Below are 18,956 nucleotides of genomic sequence, written 5' to 3'. Positions count from 1 at the left end.
TAGTATCATCCACACTAACGTTTCTGAAAATTTCAACATCAAAAAGTGTCTGTAGGGCTGAAATGTCTATTATATTACATTACATATTTATCCTGCCAGAACCCTTTCGTTACTTGAAACTAACAAACAATCTATGACATTCAGAAGATGCCATTTTCACTATGTATAAGAAAATATGGTTAACGACATAGCTCTCTTACAAATGATCTTTGTCCAGAAATTAGTTTCTGCCGTTTCCTCTGTAAGATCAATCTCAGTGCTTCAAGTCGGATACAGATTGTAGTGGGTTAGAGAAATCGTTAACTCCACTTTAAGAGCACAAGTGTGCGAAGGAAGATATCATAAATCCGACCACACATTATAAGTAGGAAAAACCACGCTAGCAAGATATCAGCCTCAGCAATGACGCCGCGCGAAATTCTGGGCCATAATTCTGATAGTACTCAGTTATGACCTTCTGAATGCACAGCCTTTAAATTTCGGTACGCACCAGTTGTTTGTCACTCACTGCGTCCCACTGCAGCCGCCTAATGCCGGAGTGCGAAGTCGTAACTGTTTACTGTCATAATTATGGCCCATATTTACACGTGGGATCGCTTAGTGAGACTGATATCTTGCAAGTATGCTTCTTTCTACTTCAAATTTGGCGGTTTTTCCTTGTTAGAAGCTATCTTTAAAGAACTGGATAAGTGAGAACACGTTACAGATATTTTTAAAGATTGGTCAAAAAAACTTGACATAACTGATAATGACATTCCTATGCACAAATCAACGCAAAAAGATGTCAGAGTGGTCCAAAATCCGTGGATTAAAGTCTTACATAGAAGACACGCATCAAATGGTAATATCAGGTGGTTATAATTATAGTGCAGCTACTCACAGAGGTCCAATATGGGTTGTAAATATCGTATGGCAGCGAAACTTGGTATATATTCTAATACGTTAATTCAGAACCGATTTACGCTGGAAAAAATTAGTTACAATTTGGCCACCAGGTGCAAATCTGGCGGTGTGAATGCAATAAAGAAGTATTTGAATATTTCTATATATAATGGATTGGGAACAGGACGTGGACAGAAAAGGTCAAACAAGTGGGAAAGGCATATGTTGACTTTATTATTAACCACCACTTACGCACTTTGCTCAACATGAGCACCGGACTCGTCGACGAGATGTTGTACAGCGCCATATTTGCGTCTAGTATCCAAAATTGGAATTAATTTTTTTCCAGAGTAAATCGGTTCCGCATTTACGCAATAGCATATCTACCAAGTTTCTCTGTTATCCGATAATTACAGCCCACACTGGACCTCCGTGAGTAACTACTCTTTAATTATAAACACCCGACATTAAGGCATGAGGACATTTAAGAAAATGTCATTACAGCAATAACACATATATCCAGCAAATCACAGCTGAAGTAGCCCTACGGAGCACAACAGGGCTATGTCCTAGGACCTCTTTTGTTCCTCCTTTATGATGATGACGTAAATGACTTTATTAAAGCAGATGACAGTATAATTTTTATTAAAGCTTCGAATAGAACGTCTATGGCACCAGCCATAGATGCTTGAGTCTCTCTGATTACTAGGTGGTTAGAAAAAATAAGACAATAAATAAAGAAAAAAATTGTCTTCATGAATTTCCACTCTACTCTATTTATACAAGAACATGATACTACACCACGTCAGGACAACAGATTACTGAGACGAGTTACTGAAGCTAAAATTGTAGGTATATATCTGTAAAAGAAATTAAAATGGGACTGTCATGTGAAAGTACTGGAAAGAAAGATCTGAAAATCTTGTTAGCTCTTCGTGTTCTCAGCCAAAGTTCAAGCAGGTGAACAGTAATTCAGGCACATTAAGCATACTTTCACTTACTATTCTGGTACGGGTTAATCTGATGAAACTCAGCTCCCAACCTAAAAGTTTGTAGGATACAGGAAAAATCTGTCATGGCTACCAGCAACTTACAGAGACTTGAAGCATGTAATCTATTGTTTGTTCAGCTGAAAATAATAAGTCTCTCAAGCCTATACAAATATGAATCGATTCTGTTTGCAAATGAGTATCTTTCAAATAGAACCGGGGATCTACAGCAAAATAAAACTGTCCATAGGTGCAGCGCAAACAGCAGTGACACAAAAATTCCTTTAAATATAACTTAAGTTATTTATGATAGAACCATGGTTTCAATTCTTGAGTTATCAGACACAGCTTTTGTGAACTGAATTTGTACTTATGGAGAATTCCTACCACTTAAGACACAAAGGAATTACTGACATTGGCCGCGAGCTGTCATTGACTGAAATGGCTGCTCGCAGCCAGTATCTGTAATTCCTTTGTGCCTTAATTCATAATGGCTGCTGGATCAAAAAATATCAGATAAAACAGACACGACATATATCTATCATTTACTTTGTATTGCTTGTTATTTGTACTTTATGATTGCAATTTGTAATCTGAAATTTTTCTCTGTTCTCTCTCTCCCTCTCTCTCTATCTCTCTCTCTCTCTCTCTCTCTCTCTCTCTCTCTCTCTCTCTCTCTCTCTTTCTCTTTCTCTGTCTCTGTCACTTTCTTTTCCTCAAGTTCGACTTGTCGTACATTCAATAAACTCTATATGTATGTAATGGATCCGAACGGGTCATTACATGATTACGCTGCTGCTGATGATGATGATGTGATGCCGTGCAGACAAAGGCATTCTTGCATAATTTTTGTACATCATTACTCCAGTTCATTAAAAAGATGGTAATTTTCGCCAAGATGTCGTTTTCCGATAAAGGTAAGGCGAGACGGGAGACGCCAGCTGTCTATGACGACCCATCTGTATTGGTGAAAGCCTTGGAGGCCCCTGAAACAGTTCCTCAGGAGCCCCCAGCGTCTTGCAGCGCCAGTGCTTCTGTTGCCCTCTGATCGAGCCCAGGCGCACCGCTACACCGACAAGCCGACGGGGCGGTGGAACTTGAAGAACAGGATGGCGCGCCCACCCCCTGCTGGCACCAGATACAGGGGCGAGACAGCGTAAACAGAAATCGCCGAAACGCAATAAGAAACGGCCATAACAATCAATGCATTAGAACAGTCAGAGACAGCAACGATGGATGATGAAGTGCGTCAGCCGATAAACCGATCCGACACGGGCGATATTAACGTACCACACGGTTCGACGTCTTCTCCCACTACCGGTGGGCCTGCGCACAGTGAAGATGCGGGAGATCACCGAAGCCCCGACCCCGGAGATGCACCCACGACTATGTGTGCCTCTCGAGATCCAGTGGTATCGACGTCCCTGGGAGACTGGGCGCAGGAGATGGAGATGCAGGATGCGTTTCAGGACCCTGTCGATACACCGATGCCGTTGGCAGCGTCTACGTTGACGGCGACAGACGCCTAGGCAGCATGACCCACACCCATCGCTTCCTATCTCTAAGCCCTAACGGCGCTCCACACCACCGCACCACAACTACCGCCCACCTATAATATCAAGGACCCCCCCCCCCCCGCGACTTGATGCAACAGGCATACCGCGTCGCCAAGATCAATGTCAAAGGCGTTACTTCTGCTCTCAAAACCAGTATGCTGCAAGATACGTTACGTGCTGTGGATCTGAATGTTGTTTTCCTTCAAGAAGTCCGATCAGGACTCTGCTTCGATATCTACGGATATGACGCCTACACTATGCCTTCAGATGCGGCTATTCTGCTGTGGGAAGGGATTATGGCAACTGATGTCTCCTATTTATCGTCGGCCTGTGGGGTGGGAGGTTGGGGAGGGGGGGGCGGTCGCACTCACGGTTGGTACAGTTCGTCTGGGGAACCTGTATGCTCCTTCTGGCAAGGACAGAGAGAGACAACGCCTCACCTTTAATGCCGAAGACATAGCTCTGCTCTTCCAGGGCAGTAGGCGGATATTTCAGCTGTGTGCTCAGACCATCCGACCAGGTGCCGCACTATATCATCTGCCCAGCACTTCAGGCACTTGTAAAGGACTTGGCTTTGTCAGACACTTGGGTCATACAACACGACGACCGAAAGCATACACGTACTTTACTAGTCATTCCGCGAGCCGTTTGGATCGAGTCTACGTCACACACAGCCTGCGTTCGGCAGTTGCCGACGCTGAGATGTGGCCGGCAGCATTCACGGATCACCTAGCGTATGTGTGTACTCTCACCGTCCCCCGCCAACGCGTCTGACGAAGTAGAGGTCCGTGGCGCCTCAATGTGGCCCTTCTTGATGAGATAAATGGCAGACACGATGTTGAGTCCACAAGGAGTAAATGCCACCGGCGATTACCCGCCTACTGTGCCGTACTTCAATGGTGGTTACGGTGTGTTAAACCCGCCTTGTGCCGAATACTAGCCAGTTATGGACGAGAAAGAGCGCGCTGGTGTACCGCGACCACTGATTTCTTCTGCGCTTGCGCTCCGCGAACTGGCTGTGCAACCGCTGTCGCCGGAACGACAATGGGCAGAACACCAAGGCACGGTTTCTACGTATCACCGCCATTAGTCTCGCGGTCGTGCGGGTGCGAGCGAGGACAACTGATGATGTTAGCGGAGAAAGACCTTCCCTCCGCCATATCATTCAAGGTGGGAGAAGACTCAAGAGGCAGCTCATTAAGGAGGTCGAGACAGAGGACGGACGACGAGGTGAAACGCAAATGGACATCGTCCGAGCGTTCACACAGTCATATACACTTCTCTACGAGCGAGAGTACAACATGGATGTAGGAGTCAAGGAAGTCCTATCTGGCCTGCACGTCTCCCGGACCCACAAAGGTGACTTTAGAAGAACTACGAGAAGCTACGTTGCGCGGTGCTCCCAACAAAACACCAGACCCTGACGGACTTCCTCTTGAATTTTACAAAAGGTTTTTTGATCTTATGGGCCCAAAGTGGGTCAGGATGTACAGAGACTCCTGTATCCCGATTTTCAGGTACCATCTGAATTCACTGAGGGTGTCTTGATTCCGATGCCCAAACCCGGAGGAGGCTGTCGCCCACTTGATTTTCGCCCATTGACAAAGCTAAACACCGATTACAAGCTGTTGACACGCATCCTCCATGAGAGGCTCAAATCTACCGTAATGGCGGCCATTCACACTGATCAAACCTGCCTCGGAGGTTACACTAACACGTTTACGACTTTAAGCACCTATAGAGACGTGGTGACGCTCAAGCAAACATTCCGCCTCTACGGCGCTCTTGTTGCGCTGGATTTTGACCATGCTTTCGATCGCGTCGAACATGGTTTCCTGCGTGCAGTTATAGAACATATTGGTATCCCGCGCATGACGACACTGTTGTGCTTCGTTTGATCCATGGGGCGGTCACGAGGATTATGGTAAATGGCTATCGGTCCGCCCCCGTCCGTGTCAACAGGTCCGTCAGACAGGGTTGTCCTCTTTCTGCCATGTTATTGGCCATTGCCCTCGAACCAGCTCTTCACGGACTGCGGAGACACTTGGAACGACTTAGCCTCCACTCCGTGACCTTTCGATGTGATGTTCTTCGCACGGAGTGGTGACGAAATACAAACGGCGCTTTCCTGGCTCCAACAGTGTGGGGCGGTGGCAGGCAGTGTGATCAACCTCCGGAAATCACGCTACATGGAGGTGGGACGAGGCATGCCTGCAGAACTGGATCTACCTTTGACAAAGGTCTCAATGCTCAAATGTTTAGGGATATCGCTCCACCGACAAATACAACGTACGGCGGCCTTCACGTATCGCAAAGTCATACGACGACTCTGCATAGAGGCCCGTCTCAACAAATTCAGATCTTTGGACATTTTGAAACGCGCTCAATACGTTAATGTCTACATGGCTTCTCACATTAACCATGACGCCGGCGTACTACCGATGACACACACGATAGCTTCCAGGATACAGGCAGTGTTTGGACACGTGGTGAAAGCCGGTGCCGTTTTTAAGATCTGTTTTGTTACTCTTACTTTACCATCTACAAAGGAGGTGTTGGACTCACTCACGTCAAGAACAGAGCGTTGTCGCTGGCTTTCACCAACAGACAGTCTTCCTGGCATCCCGATAGCAGAGGTGGCCCCACACACGCTGTGCCTTCAGGTACCTATTGGACTTTTATGCCCTCGCTATCACATATTAGGACGTTTTTCGAGGAGCACAGCTATATTGTGGGAATTATACCGGAGACACGGTACCCGACAGTAAAGACTTATTATAGTGTTCTCCAGCGCTGGAATCCGGCTAACGACATCGTATGACGCCACCCCACGGTCGACTGGACACGGGTTTGGCGAGCTATCCACGCTCCCTTTCTGTCAACTTTAGCGCGGTTGACGTGGTATGTGGTCACTAACGAGAAATTTTCGACCCGACGAAGGCTACATGCCATTCACCTAACTGACGACCAGGTGTGCCCCCGTTGCGCGACGGTAGACACGGGCGAACACAGACTGAACTGTGGCCCCGCACGCGAGTGCTGGAAACTCACCCGCCGGATACTGGCTTTCCTGCTACGCCGCCCCTATGTTTCGATTGTGCCCCTGGAACTCTTTCATCCCGACGCTGTCTATTTGCAGATGACCCGGATGAATGCGGTCACTTGGATACAAGCAATAGCGATACATTACATGTACCACGACGGCGAAAAGGAAGTCCTCGATTTGTGGCAATACGTGATCGACGAGATCCTGGTCTTAACGAACAGAACGGAATACCGGAACCTTTCTGCTAACTATTTGGGATCGTCATTCATGGACCCACCGCCCAGCTCGGGTCTGCCGCGTGTGAGAAGAAATTGACTTGTAGACGTGATGTTTCCACAATTTCCCTACGGTAACAGAAACAGTCTCTGTGTGCAGCGGCCCCGGACGCTCCGACGGTTGATGACTGGCGAAGTCCACTGCAATGACGACCGCTTCTTACTAGCCGCCCGCTTCGATAAGGCGATGCCAGTGGGCGGGATGGCCTTTTTAGTTCACATTATCGGCATAATATTTGGCGTATGACTCCCTTGTTTTTGCTTCTTATAAAAAAATTAAATTAAATTTAAAAAATGTTATGGTACGCTTAAGTGGTAGGAGGGGGGAGGCATCGTGGCTAGGCCTCGGTATCCGACCCCTACCCGTCTCGCCACCACCAGCCTGTCGCTGACTGTGCTATTAAAAAAAAAAAAAAAAAAAAAAAAAAAGTTGGTAGAGCCCTTGCCCGCAGAAAAAAAGGTTGATAGAGAACTTGTCGGTGAAAGGCAAAGGCCCCGAGATCGACTGTCGGTGCAGCACATTTTTTCATATCAGCGCACTCTCCGCCGCGGAGTGAAAATTTCATTCTGGAATTAACTTTATGTTCCCTGCAGTCTTTTTCTGAAATTACGGAGGTTACTCCGGAAAAGTAAGATATTTGCAAATGTGAAAAACTGTTCCAACGTCCATAGTCATATACCGAGGAACAAATATTCAGTTCAAATTTAAAAGCGTTGCAATTGAGAAAATGTTGCAAGTACTGTAGTTAATAGTCAATGTGTTGCATTATTATTCTACTACACTCCGATAATCAGTAAATGAAATCAAATGAAGAATAAATATTATCACAAACCAGCTACAAATTAAAAACTTTCTGAAATAGCATCTATTGGCAACTAACACAGATTTCCATTTTGAAGACAGAGAAAATTGTTAAAACATTTTAAAAAATTCAGTTCATTTGTAGATATCACATGTTTCATGGTACAAGACCTTTAGTTTCAAGGCACAAGATAGTGCACGACAGACGATGTGTGACTCAACCGTGAATACGTTATGTGGAATTTTAGTCACCATAAAACTCTGTAACTGAAGAATTAACAATACCTTCAAAACAATTGTAATATATTATTCAGTACTTAAATATGTTGAACTTGCAATATTTACGGACTCTGCATCAAACACAACCTTATGTCTCAAAACAACAAAGATAGAATAAATTGACAGAAACTGTTTATGGCAGTCTCTATTGCACGTCTCTTCATGCGATTCTAAAATCGGTCACAGATTGAGATACCGACCACGAAACAACATGTGTTCCTAGGATCGCTATCCTCCAGATACAACAATGTCCCCTAACAGAACATAGGCAACCTGCCATGGTGTGTAGATTAGTTAACTAAATATATTCAGTTTCCAAATAGTTTATATTTTTTAAAACAAGTGATAATAGACTATATAAACAATTATAAGAGCCGTTACAGTTCATGCAAGATTACTGTCCCGTGCGCAGAAATTCTCATTCTCGGCGGTGGACGAGTCCACCCCCTCTGTTCAGAAAGGGGTGCCGCCTCGGGAGTTGCCACCTACGGCCGAGCTCCGCACATCGCCTGTTACGAACGACCTTCTTTGCCCACCTAGGCTACATTGGGGGTACAAAGGCGTGTGCGCGGCGACTGCACTGAAACATTTCTCGAACGATTTTAAATATACTATTAAGTAAAAAAGATTCATTCTCACGCATCTCATAGTTTCAGTTTGAGAAAGGTGCTGCGCTAAATTTCAGTAGTTTGCACAAGAAAATAAGGGTCACTATGAGGCTGTGTTTGGTGAATAATATATCATATATCAGTGCAAACAAAATGAAGCTAACGTAGGTTAGGTTCGGAAAACGCCCAAAAAATTATTTCTTTACTATGTTTTCGCCGTCACCAGCGAGCCAAAACCCGTCCGAGGATTCCGAGATGTCTACGCACAGCAAATGACTGAATTTTTTACGATGTATACCTGAGATCCCGATCTCGAACGACCTTGAGCATTTTCTTGATATCTTTATTCATTTCCAAAATACAGAGGTTCACAGTTACACTACTAGTACAAGTGATACAAGAACGAAAAAAATTATTACATAAATTGATACCCCGGATTTAAATTGACGGGTACGCCCGTGATGAATGACAGAATGAATGAAAGGTGCTGCTGCGTAAATTTTGTGGGTACAGTTGATTCCACGATGGCTAGCAAGCAAACGGCTGAATTTTTTACGGTACATTCCTAAGAATCCAATCTCGAACATCCTTGAAAATTTTCTACACGTCTTTATCCCTTTCCCTGGAACAGAGGTTCAGAGTTAAGGGTAACAAGTAAAATATGCACGTAAAAATTAAAGAAATTCACTGATGACAGGTGTAGACGTGATAAACCGATAATTTGATTAAACTGACGGGTGTATCCATGAATAAATGAATAAAAGCATTTGCATAAATTCATGGGCAGTTCCTGAGGAAACCCCCCAAAAAGGAATTCTCCATCATTTCTTTGCCATCAGCAACGGACCATACCACAGTCGCAGATTCCAAGACAGCTATGCTCGACAAATGACTGTAATTTTTACGATATAATCGTAAGATTCCGGTTCCGAACGACCTTGAAAGTTTTATACATATCTTCATGCGTTACCGAGGTAAAGAAGTTCAAAGTAACCCTAATTTTGCACGTAAATGCGATCGAGTCGAAAATGTAGTTTATAAGATGACGTAGCATGGAGAAATATGATGTAAAGTGTCACTGTTATCATCAGAAAGCTTCTGAAAACTCCACGTTGTAGTACTGTAGCACATGGAAAATTTTTTTGCATGTAATAATCCGATCTGAAATGTAAAATTAGTTTTGCCTTATTTCAATTTCACATAAGTAAACTATCAAAATTTTACCGACGCGTAAAGTTCTTTTCATACTATTGACTACTAAAGACGAATATGCTCCTCTTTATTGGAAATGTCGTGTGGCTAGGGCCTCCCGTCGGGTAGACCGTTCGCCTGGTGCAGCTCTTTCGATTTACGCCACTTCGGCGACCTGCGCGTCGATGGGGATGAAATGATGATGATTAGGACAACATAACACCCAGTCCCTGAGCGGAGAAAATTTCCGACCCAGCCGGGAATCGAACCCGGGCCCTTAGGATCGACAGTCTGTCACGCCGACCACTCAGCTACCGCGGCGGACCCTCCTCTTTATTAAAAGACTCTGACTGAAAAGACTGACTGAAAAGTGAGCCACCAGATGCCTCATTTCACCTTCTTCAGCACATTTGAAAATTTTCGCAACAATGTTGGCATGCGAACACATTCGCGCTTTTATATGCTGAGAGAGAACGAGACAGTGGCAGCAGGAAAGAGACCGAGAAGTAGTAAATACTGGAAGATAGTAGATGGTGATTGTGGTATAGAAAGAGCAGGGTAAGCGAAAGAGAGGGACACATTGGCGGTGGAACATAGCAGACAGAGAGAGAACAGTGCTAGGAAAAGAGTGAAAGAGACAGTGCCAGTGGGAGAGGAAAAAAGAGAAGGGCAAAGTGAAAGTGAGTGAGACCCAGTGACAATGACAGGCAGTCTGTGTCAGTGACAACGAGGAAGAGAGAGGTAGTGACAGTGAGCAGCAGTGGGAAGGGATGAATGAGATAACAGAGAAACAGAGAGACAATTGAGTAAGAGGACACAGTAGTAGGAGGACAGAAAGAAGGCAACTGTGGCTGTGAGACAGGAGACAGTGAGATTGGGGAGCCACAAAGATATAATGACAATGAGTTGAGCCGAATGAATTAGTGAGAATAGGTAGTTGGAAGTGGATGGGCATGAGAGACTTTCGACAATGGACTAGTGGGTGTCAGTCAGTTACAGTTACGGCAGCTTTTGGAAGTAAGAGGTGAGTTACATGTTCGCATGTCGATATTTTTGTGAAAATTTTTAAAGCACTGAGGAAGATACAGCGAGGCAGCTCACCCCATTTTTTAATCAGAGTCTTTTAATGAAGGGGAACATATTCGCCTTTTTGTACTCATATAGGAGCATTTTTCCGCTGGTTTATATAATACCTCGACAATTTCGAGATTCTTCGTACTGCTGCTACTCTATTCTCTGAAACATAGAAATTTGGAAACTGATATACAGGTTGATTCAGTTGAGCTCCTAGACCCTTTCAGATATCGTAATTCTGTTATCATCCAAATTAATTGTAAGAAGGTTCTCCCTAAACAGCGTGTAGTGCCTTTTCATAGTTACACTAATTGCAGAGAGACCTGTATCAACTTCGCTTTTTCAAATGCCCTATGGTAATTTCTGCTGCTAGAGTCGTAGTTCTTAAAGAGCCAAATGCAACGGCATTTTTTTTTTCAGAATCAGATATTACAGTTTTCAGAACTTACAATTTATCTGTTTCGAATATGTCTTAAGCGGATGTTCGTGTTGTTCATCCATTCTGAACACGCACGCGAATGTCCTTGTTGTTATGTCGCACCAGGCTGATGGGGCGCTCCAGCTCGACGCAGCTAAGAAAGACCGCTTGCAAAAGCGGAATGCCGGAGAAAAGTTTAATTTGAACCTTACAAATGGTTCAAATGGCTCTGAGCACTATGGGACTCAACTGCTGAGGTTATTAGTCCCCTAGAACTTAGAGCTAGTTAAACCTAACTAACCTAAGGACATCACAAACATCCATGCCCGAGGCAGGATTCGAACCTGCGACCGTAGCGGTCTTGCGGTTCCAGACTGCAGCGCCTTTAACCGCACGGCCACTTCGGCCGGCTTAAACCTTACACTAATCACACTTGGCTCATGTAGTTGGACCAACACACCAACCCGAAGGCAAAGGACGTGGCGTATAAAATGATTCACCACTTAGCTACAGTAATAGCTTCTTTCTTGTTTGTGCCAGAGACCTGACAGAAAGATGCGCGTCAAAAATTAAAACATTAGTAAAACAGGGAATTGAAGAAGGAAGATTGGGTTTAACATCTCTTCGACATTGCGGTCTATAGAGGCGGAGCACAATCTCGGATTGTGTGAAGGATGGGGAAGGCAATCGACTGTGCCCTTTTAAAGGAACCATCCCGGCATTTGCCTGGAGTGGTTTAGGGAATTCACAGAAAACCTAAATCTGTGTGGCCGGACGCGGGTCTGAACCGCCCTCCTGCCGAATGCCAGTCCATTGTACTGACCACTGCGCCACCTCGCTCGGTAACAAGGAGCTGAGGTATAAAGATTGTTATATCAGCACAAAGAAGGAATCGCAAAATATGTGGTGGTAAACAATTCCTTAAGATACAGTGCATCACATGAAGTGTTCGAAATGACATCCGTTTACTGCATACATGTTAGCAGTTGCTGGTGCGAGGACTTCTGGAGAGTCTGAAGAAAAAATGCGATGTTTTAACTCCACTTGGGTGATCAGAACTTATGCGTTGACTCCATCTTTGAATTTATGGCAGAGAAAAAGCGAACGTGCAAGCCAACAGATAACACCTTTACATCCTATCCAGCGTCCAAGTAAGAGCTCGGTGAGCGCTCTCCCAACCACTAACGAATTGTAAGCCGAACACACACTGTGCTGGTACCATGTACCTACATCTCCGCATTTGAAGTGGTATTTTCTCTGGGAGAGCCAGTAGCTCATAGGTAATAAATTGTGCACATCTGTGCGCGTTGAGGTTCATTCAGTGAAGTAAATACCAATCACTTAGTCTCCAATAATCCTGCACCAAAAGTTCGCAGCTCACTGCCGTTGATGTTCATCAGATCGCAGCCAGAGCGGATTCTCAGCAGCCCAGTCACGCATATTTCTTATATTCACTTTCTCATGATTTGTAAAGGTAGCTTCGTCGGTAAAGAGAATTCTTTAACGAAAGAACCCTTTGTCCTACATCGAATCAGAACCAAGCAACAGAATTCCCCGAGTCTTCTGCATTCCCACTGGTGAATCTCCTGGTAAAACGACACACGACACAGATTGAAACTGTTTGTGTGCAAAATGCGTACAACGCTGGACTGATATTCCACAGGCACTCGCAGTTTCTTTGGAGCTAACATGTGGATATTGAGCAACAGCCGATCTGTTTCCATCGCTCTGCTAGTTGGAGACTTGCTCCATACCTTCCACGTAGTATTCTAATGCCCTTCAGATAACTTTGATTTCCAGATTTGCTGAACTGTCGTTCTTGTTGGATACCTATTGTCGGGATATCTTTGTCCTTTATCTTCTTGTTCCTTCTGTGTTCTCCGTAAAGAAGCAGTATATCTAGTTTCTCCTGGTTTGTGAAAATACTTTCCTTCAAAACAAACGCCACTGCACACACGTCAACGGTCGCTTAATTTCCTCTGCGCCCCTTCTATAGCAGTATCGCGGCTGTGCAACTCACTGTTTCCGCCGGTTGCTGTAGCCGAGCGGTTCTAGGCGCTTCAGTCTGGATCCGCACGACCGCTACGCTCGTAGGTTCGAATCCTGCCTCGGGCATGGATGTGTGTGATGTCCTTAGGTTAATTAGGTTTAAGTAGTTCTAAGTTCTAGGGGACTGATGACCTAAGAAGTTAAGTCCCATAGTGCTCAGAGCCAATTGAGCCTTTCGACTGTTCAGAGATCTCACTAAACCCGTCCAAAGATGTAAACAGCCATGCATGAGCAGCGCGTATTAGATGGAGGGGTCCGTCAGCCTATCATTTCCGGTCGTTCCACCACGAAGGAGGTAACGGCTCGTGTTGTCTGTAGTTCAACCATGCCTAGACGGTCAATACCGCGGTTCACTCGCGTCCGCAGTGTTGCTTTGTGCCAGGAAGGGCTCTCAACAAGGGAAGTGTCCAGGCGTCTCGGAGTGAACCAAAGCGATGTTGTTCGGACATGGGGTAGATACAGAGAGACAGGAACTGTCGATGACATGCCTCGCTCAGGCAGCCCAAGGGCTACTACTGCAGTGGATGACCACTAACTACGGATTATGGCTCGGTGGAACCCTGACAGCAACGCCACCATGTTGAATAATGCTTTTCGTGCAGCCACAGGACGTCGTGTTACGACTCAAACTGTGCGAAGTAGGCTGCATGATGAGCAACTTCACTCCCGATGTCCATGGCGAAGTCCATCTTTGCAACCAGGACATCATGCAGCGCGGTACAGAAGGGCCCAACAACATGCCGAATGGACCGCTCAGGATTGGCATCACATTCTCTTCACCGATGAGTGTCGCACATGCCTTCAACCAGACAATGGTTGGAGACGTGTATAGAGGCAGCCCGGTCAGGCTGAACTCCTTAGACACATTGTCCAGCGACTGCAGCAAGGTGGAGTTCCCTGATGTTTTGGGATGGCATTATGCGGAGCCGACGTACGCCGCTGGTGTCCATGGAAGGCGCTGTAACGGTTGTACGATATGTGAATGTCATCCTCCGACCGATAGTGCAACCATATCGGCAGTATTTTGGTGAGGCATTCGTCTTCATGGACGACAATTCGCGCCCCCATCGTACACATCTTGTGAATGACTTTTTTTCAGGATAACGACATCGCTCGACTAGAGTGGTCAGCATGTTCTCCAGACATGAATCCTATCGCACATGCCTGGGATAGATTGAAAAGGGCTGTTTATGAACGACGCTACCCACCAACCACTGTGAGGGATCTACGCCGAATCGCCGTTGAGGAGTGGGACAATCTGGACCAACAGAGCCTTGAGAAACTTATGGATAGTATACCACGATGAATACAGGCATGCATCAATGCAAGAGGACGTGCTGCTGTGTGTTAGAGGCACCGCTGTGTATCTGGACCACCACCTCTGAATATCTCACTGTATGGTGGTACAACACGCAATGTGTGGTTTTCATGAGCAGTAAAAAGGGCGGAAATGATGTTTATGTTGAAATCTACTCTAATTTACTGTACAGTTTCCGGAACTCACGGAACCGAGATGATGCAAGACCTTTTTTTTATGTATGTAGTACAGGGTGGGCCCAGTGAACAGAGGCTCCCCACCCCCACACCAAGTAATCGCGCACTGACAGATCAGGTGACGTGGGTGGCCAGCTACGGCCGCCACGAGACCGACCTCTGCTAACAACTCTTTCCAGACGTGAAGAATATGTAAATGTGCTCCAAGGTTCGGCCAGCTGTATGAGCAGTTGCTCCATCCTGTTGGACGTAAGTGTCTCTTCCTCCTCCGTTAATGCTGCCACAAATGATAATCCATTCGTATCCACTCGTCCGGACCAGTTTTATTTCACCGATGTAACATTCCCCTCATCGGAGTTAACGAACCCGTGGATGCTCCGCTTTCCTCCAAACTTTTATCGATGAGCCAGAAAAGCAATTAACAATAATTACTCTTAAAAAAATAAGGACAGCGTCTGCATGGAGTCGTAAAGTTCGTCTTCCTAACACATTTGGCCTGACTGCAGACGCAATAGCGGTCAGTTTACAGTCGACAGCGGACGAACTTCATTCAGCCTCGAAGCTCGTTCGTTGTGCGCAAAAAAAGGAAAGAAGAAACCCCAGAAATAATCAGTCCTTATGAAGGCAAACGTAAACATACTACCCATCATTTCCCATATCAAAAGAATTCCGTCCTGCACTCTTAACCAAGAGTGCACAACATATCAGCGATGCAGGGCATTTTGATGTGGAATTGCAAAGAATGTGCTCGTTCGCATCGGTAGCTGCGCCGTCAGTGCATCGGATTGCTAAGCAAAGAAGCTCGGATTCGATTCCCGACCGGGTCGGAGATTTTCTCCACTTGGGGACTGGGTGCTGTATTGTCCATAATCTCGTATCCTCATAATTGACACTGCTATGGAAAAAAATGGTTCAAATGGCTCTGAGCACTATGGGACTCAACTTCTGAGGTCATTAGTCCCCTAGAACTTAGAACTAGTTAAACCTAACTAACCTAAGGACAGCACAAACATCCATGCCCGAGGCAGGATTCGAACCTGCGACCGTGGCGGTCTTGCGGTTCCAGACTGCAGCGCCTTTAACCACACTGCTATGGAGATGGAGATGGCTGACTGGGTACGGCCTGAAAGCCAACAAATTGAAAAAAAAAAAAAAGAAAAGTGACTGATCCAATCCAGCTTCGGCGTCAATGGCTGCAACAGAGAAACGCGTAGGAGTTTGGTATACTGTATGTGTGTGTGCTTTCCGTTTGACGTTCAGTCCTGTTGATAGCTTCCGTTTTCTGTGTTAACCGAAAAAACTTAAGTCTTTTCTGTTTCTGTATTACCCCGACGAAACTGAAGTCTCTTATGTCAAACCTTGTTTCAGGCGCCGCCTATGTCGGATGTGCTTTATCAGCGGCCCACGTCACCACGCGAGAATGACGCGTACTACGTGGAGATACGGGAGATGGCGAGGAAAAAACGCGAATCGGATCAGAAACAAGCGGAAAAGCAGCACAAGGAAGACTGCGAAACGTTGAGAAATCTCATACGAGCCGCTGAGGAAGCCAGGTGGAACGAAGCGAGAGAGCGGAAGGCGGCGATGGACACCCAGCGAGGTGACCTCATGGTACAGTGGGCGGAAAAGCGAGAAAGGGACAGCAGGGAGCACAAGGTAAGTACTTATTTATTCGTTTATTGCTAATAGCAAATGAAACTGGAGTCTCGCTACAATTATAATTGTACAAATATTTAAGTGTGAATTCATAAATCATCGTGCGATGCTGATTAATTTGCTACAGCAAGGACAATCTATCCTAAGAACTTACCATATAGCCCCATAAAACTGAAATCGAAAGTATGCCACGCTGAGTAGATCTGCCATTGTACATAGAAATTATGACCTGGTATTCTTGCAGTGATTGGTGCTCCGTAACCCGTCTATACTCAACCATTGTAACTAACCTGTTTCTACGGGTTATTACGTTATTATTGGGAATGTAAATACATATTGCTTGGGAAGATAACGTAAGAAGATTAGGGCCGCCACCGATTCTAACCATACAACTAATCGAAGGTTTGGTCTAGTCGGAAAATAAATTAATTTGATCACAGACCAAAAACTCACAAAAATGAATACGTTGTGATGTCGCTCATAGCGGATACAATGTAATTAATAGTATGGCCCGCGCACTGTTCACGACAATCAAACATTTAAAATAAAATAGAAAATGCATGAACACTGCATAAGATCAGCTCCCAGAACACACCTGAAAATAAGACTTAATCTAAAGCACTTGTTTTAAAATAAAAGAGGAAACTAATCACTGGACCTGTGCGTAAGGAAACGCGTTGGATGTGCTAATGGTAAAGCTATGAGGTGAGTGGTAAAACGTAACCTCGGAACACGAGAGAAAATTGTGGATAAAATCATTTATCCCTAAGACATTAAAGAAAAACATCGATACATTCACCGTCATAATCTACTCCTAAATTAATTGGTGTGAGTCATTCATACCACTGCTGTTGCCTGATCGCAATAACTCGTAAAGCGGTACACGTTTCGCAGTACACCCGCGTGCCCACGTGGTTTGTGGAGACGCACCTTTGTGTGGCGCTCTTCCAGTGGATCCAAGTCTGCTATAGAAATTTACTAAGTGAAACATCTGCCAAAGTTTTGCATTCCTTGCTGCGACAAGGCAAAGCAATCTTTCAGAGTTGAAAAGCGAGACCAAAAGCTAACAGCTCTCCCATGGCCAAGTAACAACGCGCCACGCGGTCAGTCTAACTCACCCTTCTTCGACTGGAGCACAGCTGTGGACGCTTCCCGTACCGGCGGCAGACTGCCTCCCGCTTCTCCAGCCTCTTCCACTCTCCGCGTGGCCCGGAAAACCCAAAGATGCCATATCCGCCACCAACCTAACGCAGGTGGATTTCTCACAAGTAGTGAAAACCTCTTTGCCGACTTGACCACTACGAGAGTTGGCTATTCTGTACCACTGCTGCTGAATCTGTACGACTATCGCAGACTTTCTGCAGCAGACTACGCCACCGTCTAGCAACGTGACACACAACCACATTCATTCAATCACGCCACTATGAGAGTAAAGAGAAAAGAGAAACAAGGAAAAGAAAGAGAAATGGTAATGAAAATGGGCTACCGGACTAATGAAAGGTGGCTACAGGTCCCTTTCACCATTCAAGAAAAACTAATAATTACTATACACAATAACTATACACAATTTTTTTTTAAGTACTGCAGTCAGAGTTCTAATGATTTACTCTGTCGAATTTTACACTATAGAAAGCACTGGAAGTCTTTCTAACTCGTAACTGTTTTCTGTCTTTGAGCGCGAGATGACCACTGTGTGACCAGGGGAGTTGTCCTCGTATCACATCGTTAGCTTTACATCCACAGAGTGAAGTATGCCAGCATCCAACATCGCATCCCATGGGACTCAAAAAAAAAATTGTACAAATGGCTCTGAGCACTATAGGATTTAACTGCTGAGGACATCAGTCCCCTAGAACTTAGAACCACTTAAACCTAACTAACCTAAGGACATTACACACATCCATGCCCGAGGCAGGATTCGAACCTTCGACCGTAGCGGTCGCGCGGTTCCAGACTGTAGCGCCTAGAACCGCTCGGCCACCCCTGCCGGCAGGCATTTCTCCCGGATTGTCCCGGCACAACACAGCAACGGACACGCAGCTCCGCCGCTTAGTTATACTAGGAAAAATTGTCTTCTATCAGTACTCCCTTTGTAACTGATCTTCTGTAGACACTCGACGATTCGCATCATTGGAAAGACCACGTCTTGATCTTGACACAACTCATAGTGATGATTCTCCACCTGCAGTGGTCGTTAGATCTTGCTGATCTGCAGTGTCTAAAATTGATATTCATTAAGTTTAGCTTTGTGTATTTAATTCGCTAGATTATCAAACGGCTTCCACTTTTCTTTGTTAGGGACTATGTCATATACACAATCAGATCTTATATGCACTGTCTGTCTAAATTTAGTACATGATCAAACAAACAGCGTCAGAACAAGCCTTGAAAGCCCACAGGTACGAACTGGTCGCCGTGTCATCCTCAGCCCCTAGAAGTCACCAGACGCGGGTATGGAGGACCATGTAGTCAGCATATCACTCTCCCAGCCATTCAGTTTTAGTGACCGGTGCCGCTACTTCTCAGTCCAGTAGCTCCTTAATTGGCCTCACAACGGCTGACTACACTTCGCTTGTCAAGAGCACTCAGTAGACCCGGACGGAGATCCATCCAAGTGCTAGCCAAGCCCGACAGCGC

At 45.4% G+C, this 18,956-nt stretch overlaps 1 protein-coding gene across 1 annotated transcript in view; it reads left to right on the top strand.

The window, feature by feature from the left end:
• Window positions 1-18,956, top strand: part of LOC124788794 (serine/arginine repetitive matrix protein 1-like) — an 88,914-nt gene that overhangs the window by 43,784 nt on the left and 26,174 nt on the right. The window contains exon 5 of the mRNA XM_047256076.1: window positions 16,032-16,319. Coding sequence (XP_047112032.1) covers window positions 16,032-16,319 — 288 coding nt within the window. The remainder of the gene's footprint in view (window positions 1-16,031; window positions 16,320-18,956) is intronic.

Source organism: Schistocerca piceifrons, chromosome 3 (assembly GCF_021461385.2).
Source record: "Schistocerca piceifrons isolate TAMUIC-IGC-003096 chromosome 3, iqSchPice1.1, whole genome shotgun sequence".
NCBI classification, from domain to species: domain Eukaryota; kingdom Metazoa; phylum Arthropoda; class Insecta; order Orthoptera; family Acrididae; genus Schistocerca; species Schistocerca piceifrons.
This window is presented reverse-complemented; position numbering and strand designations above follow the sequence as displayed.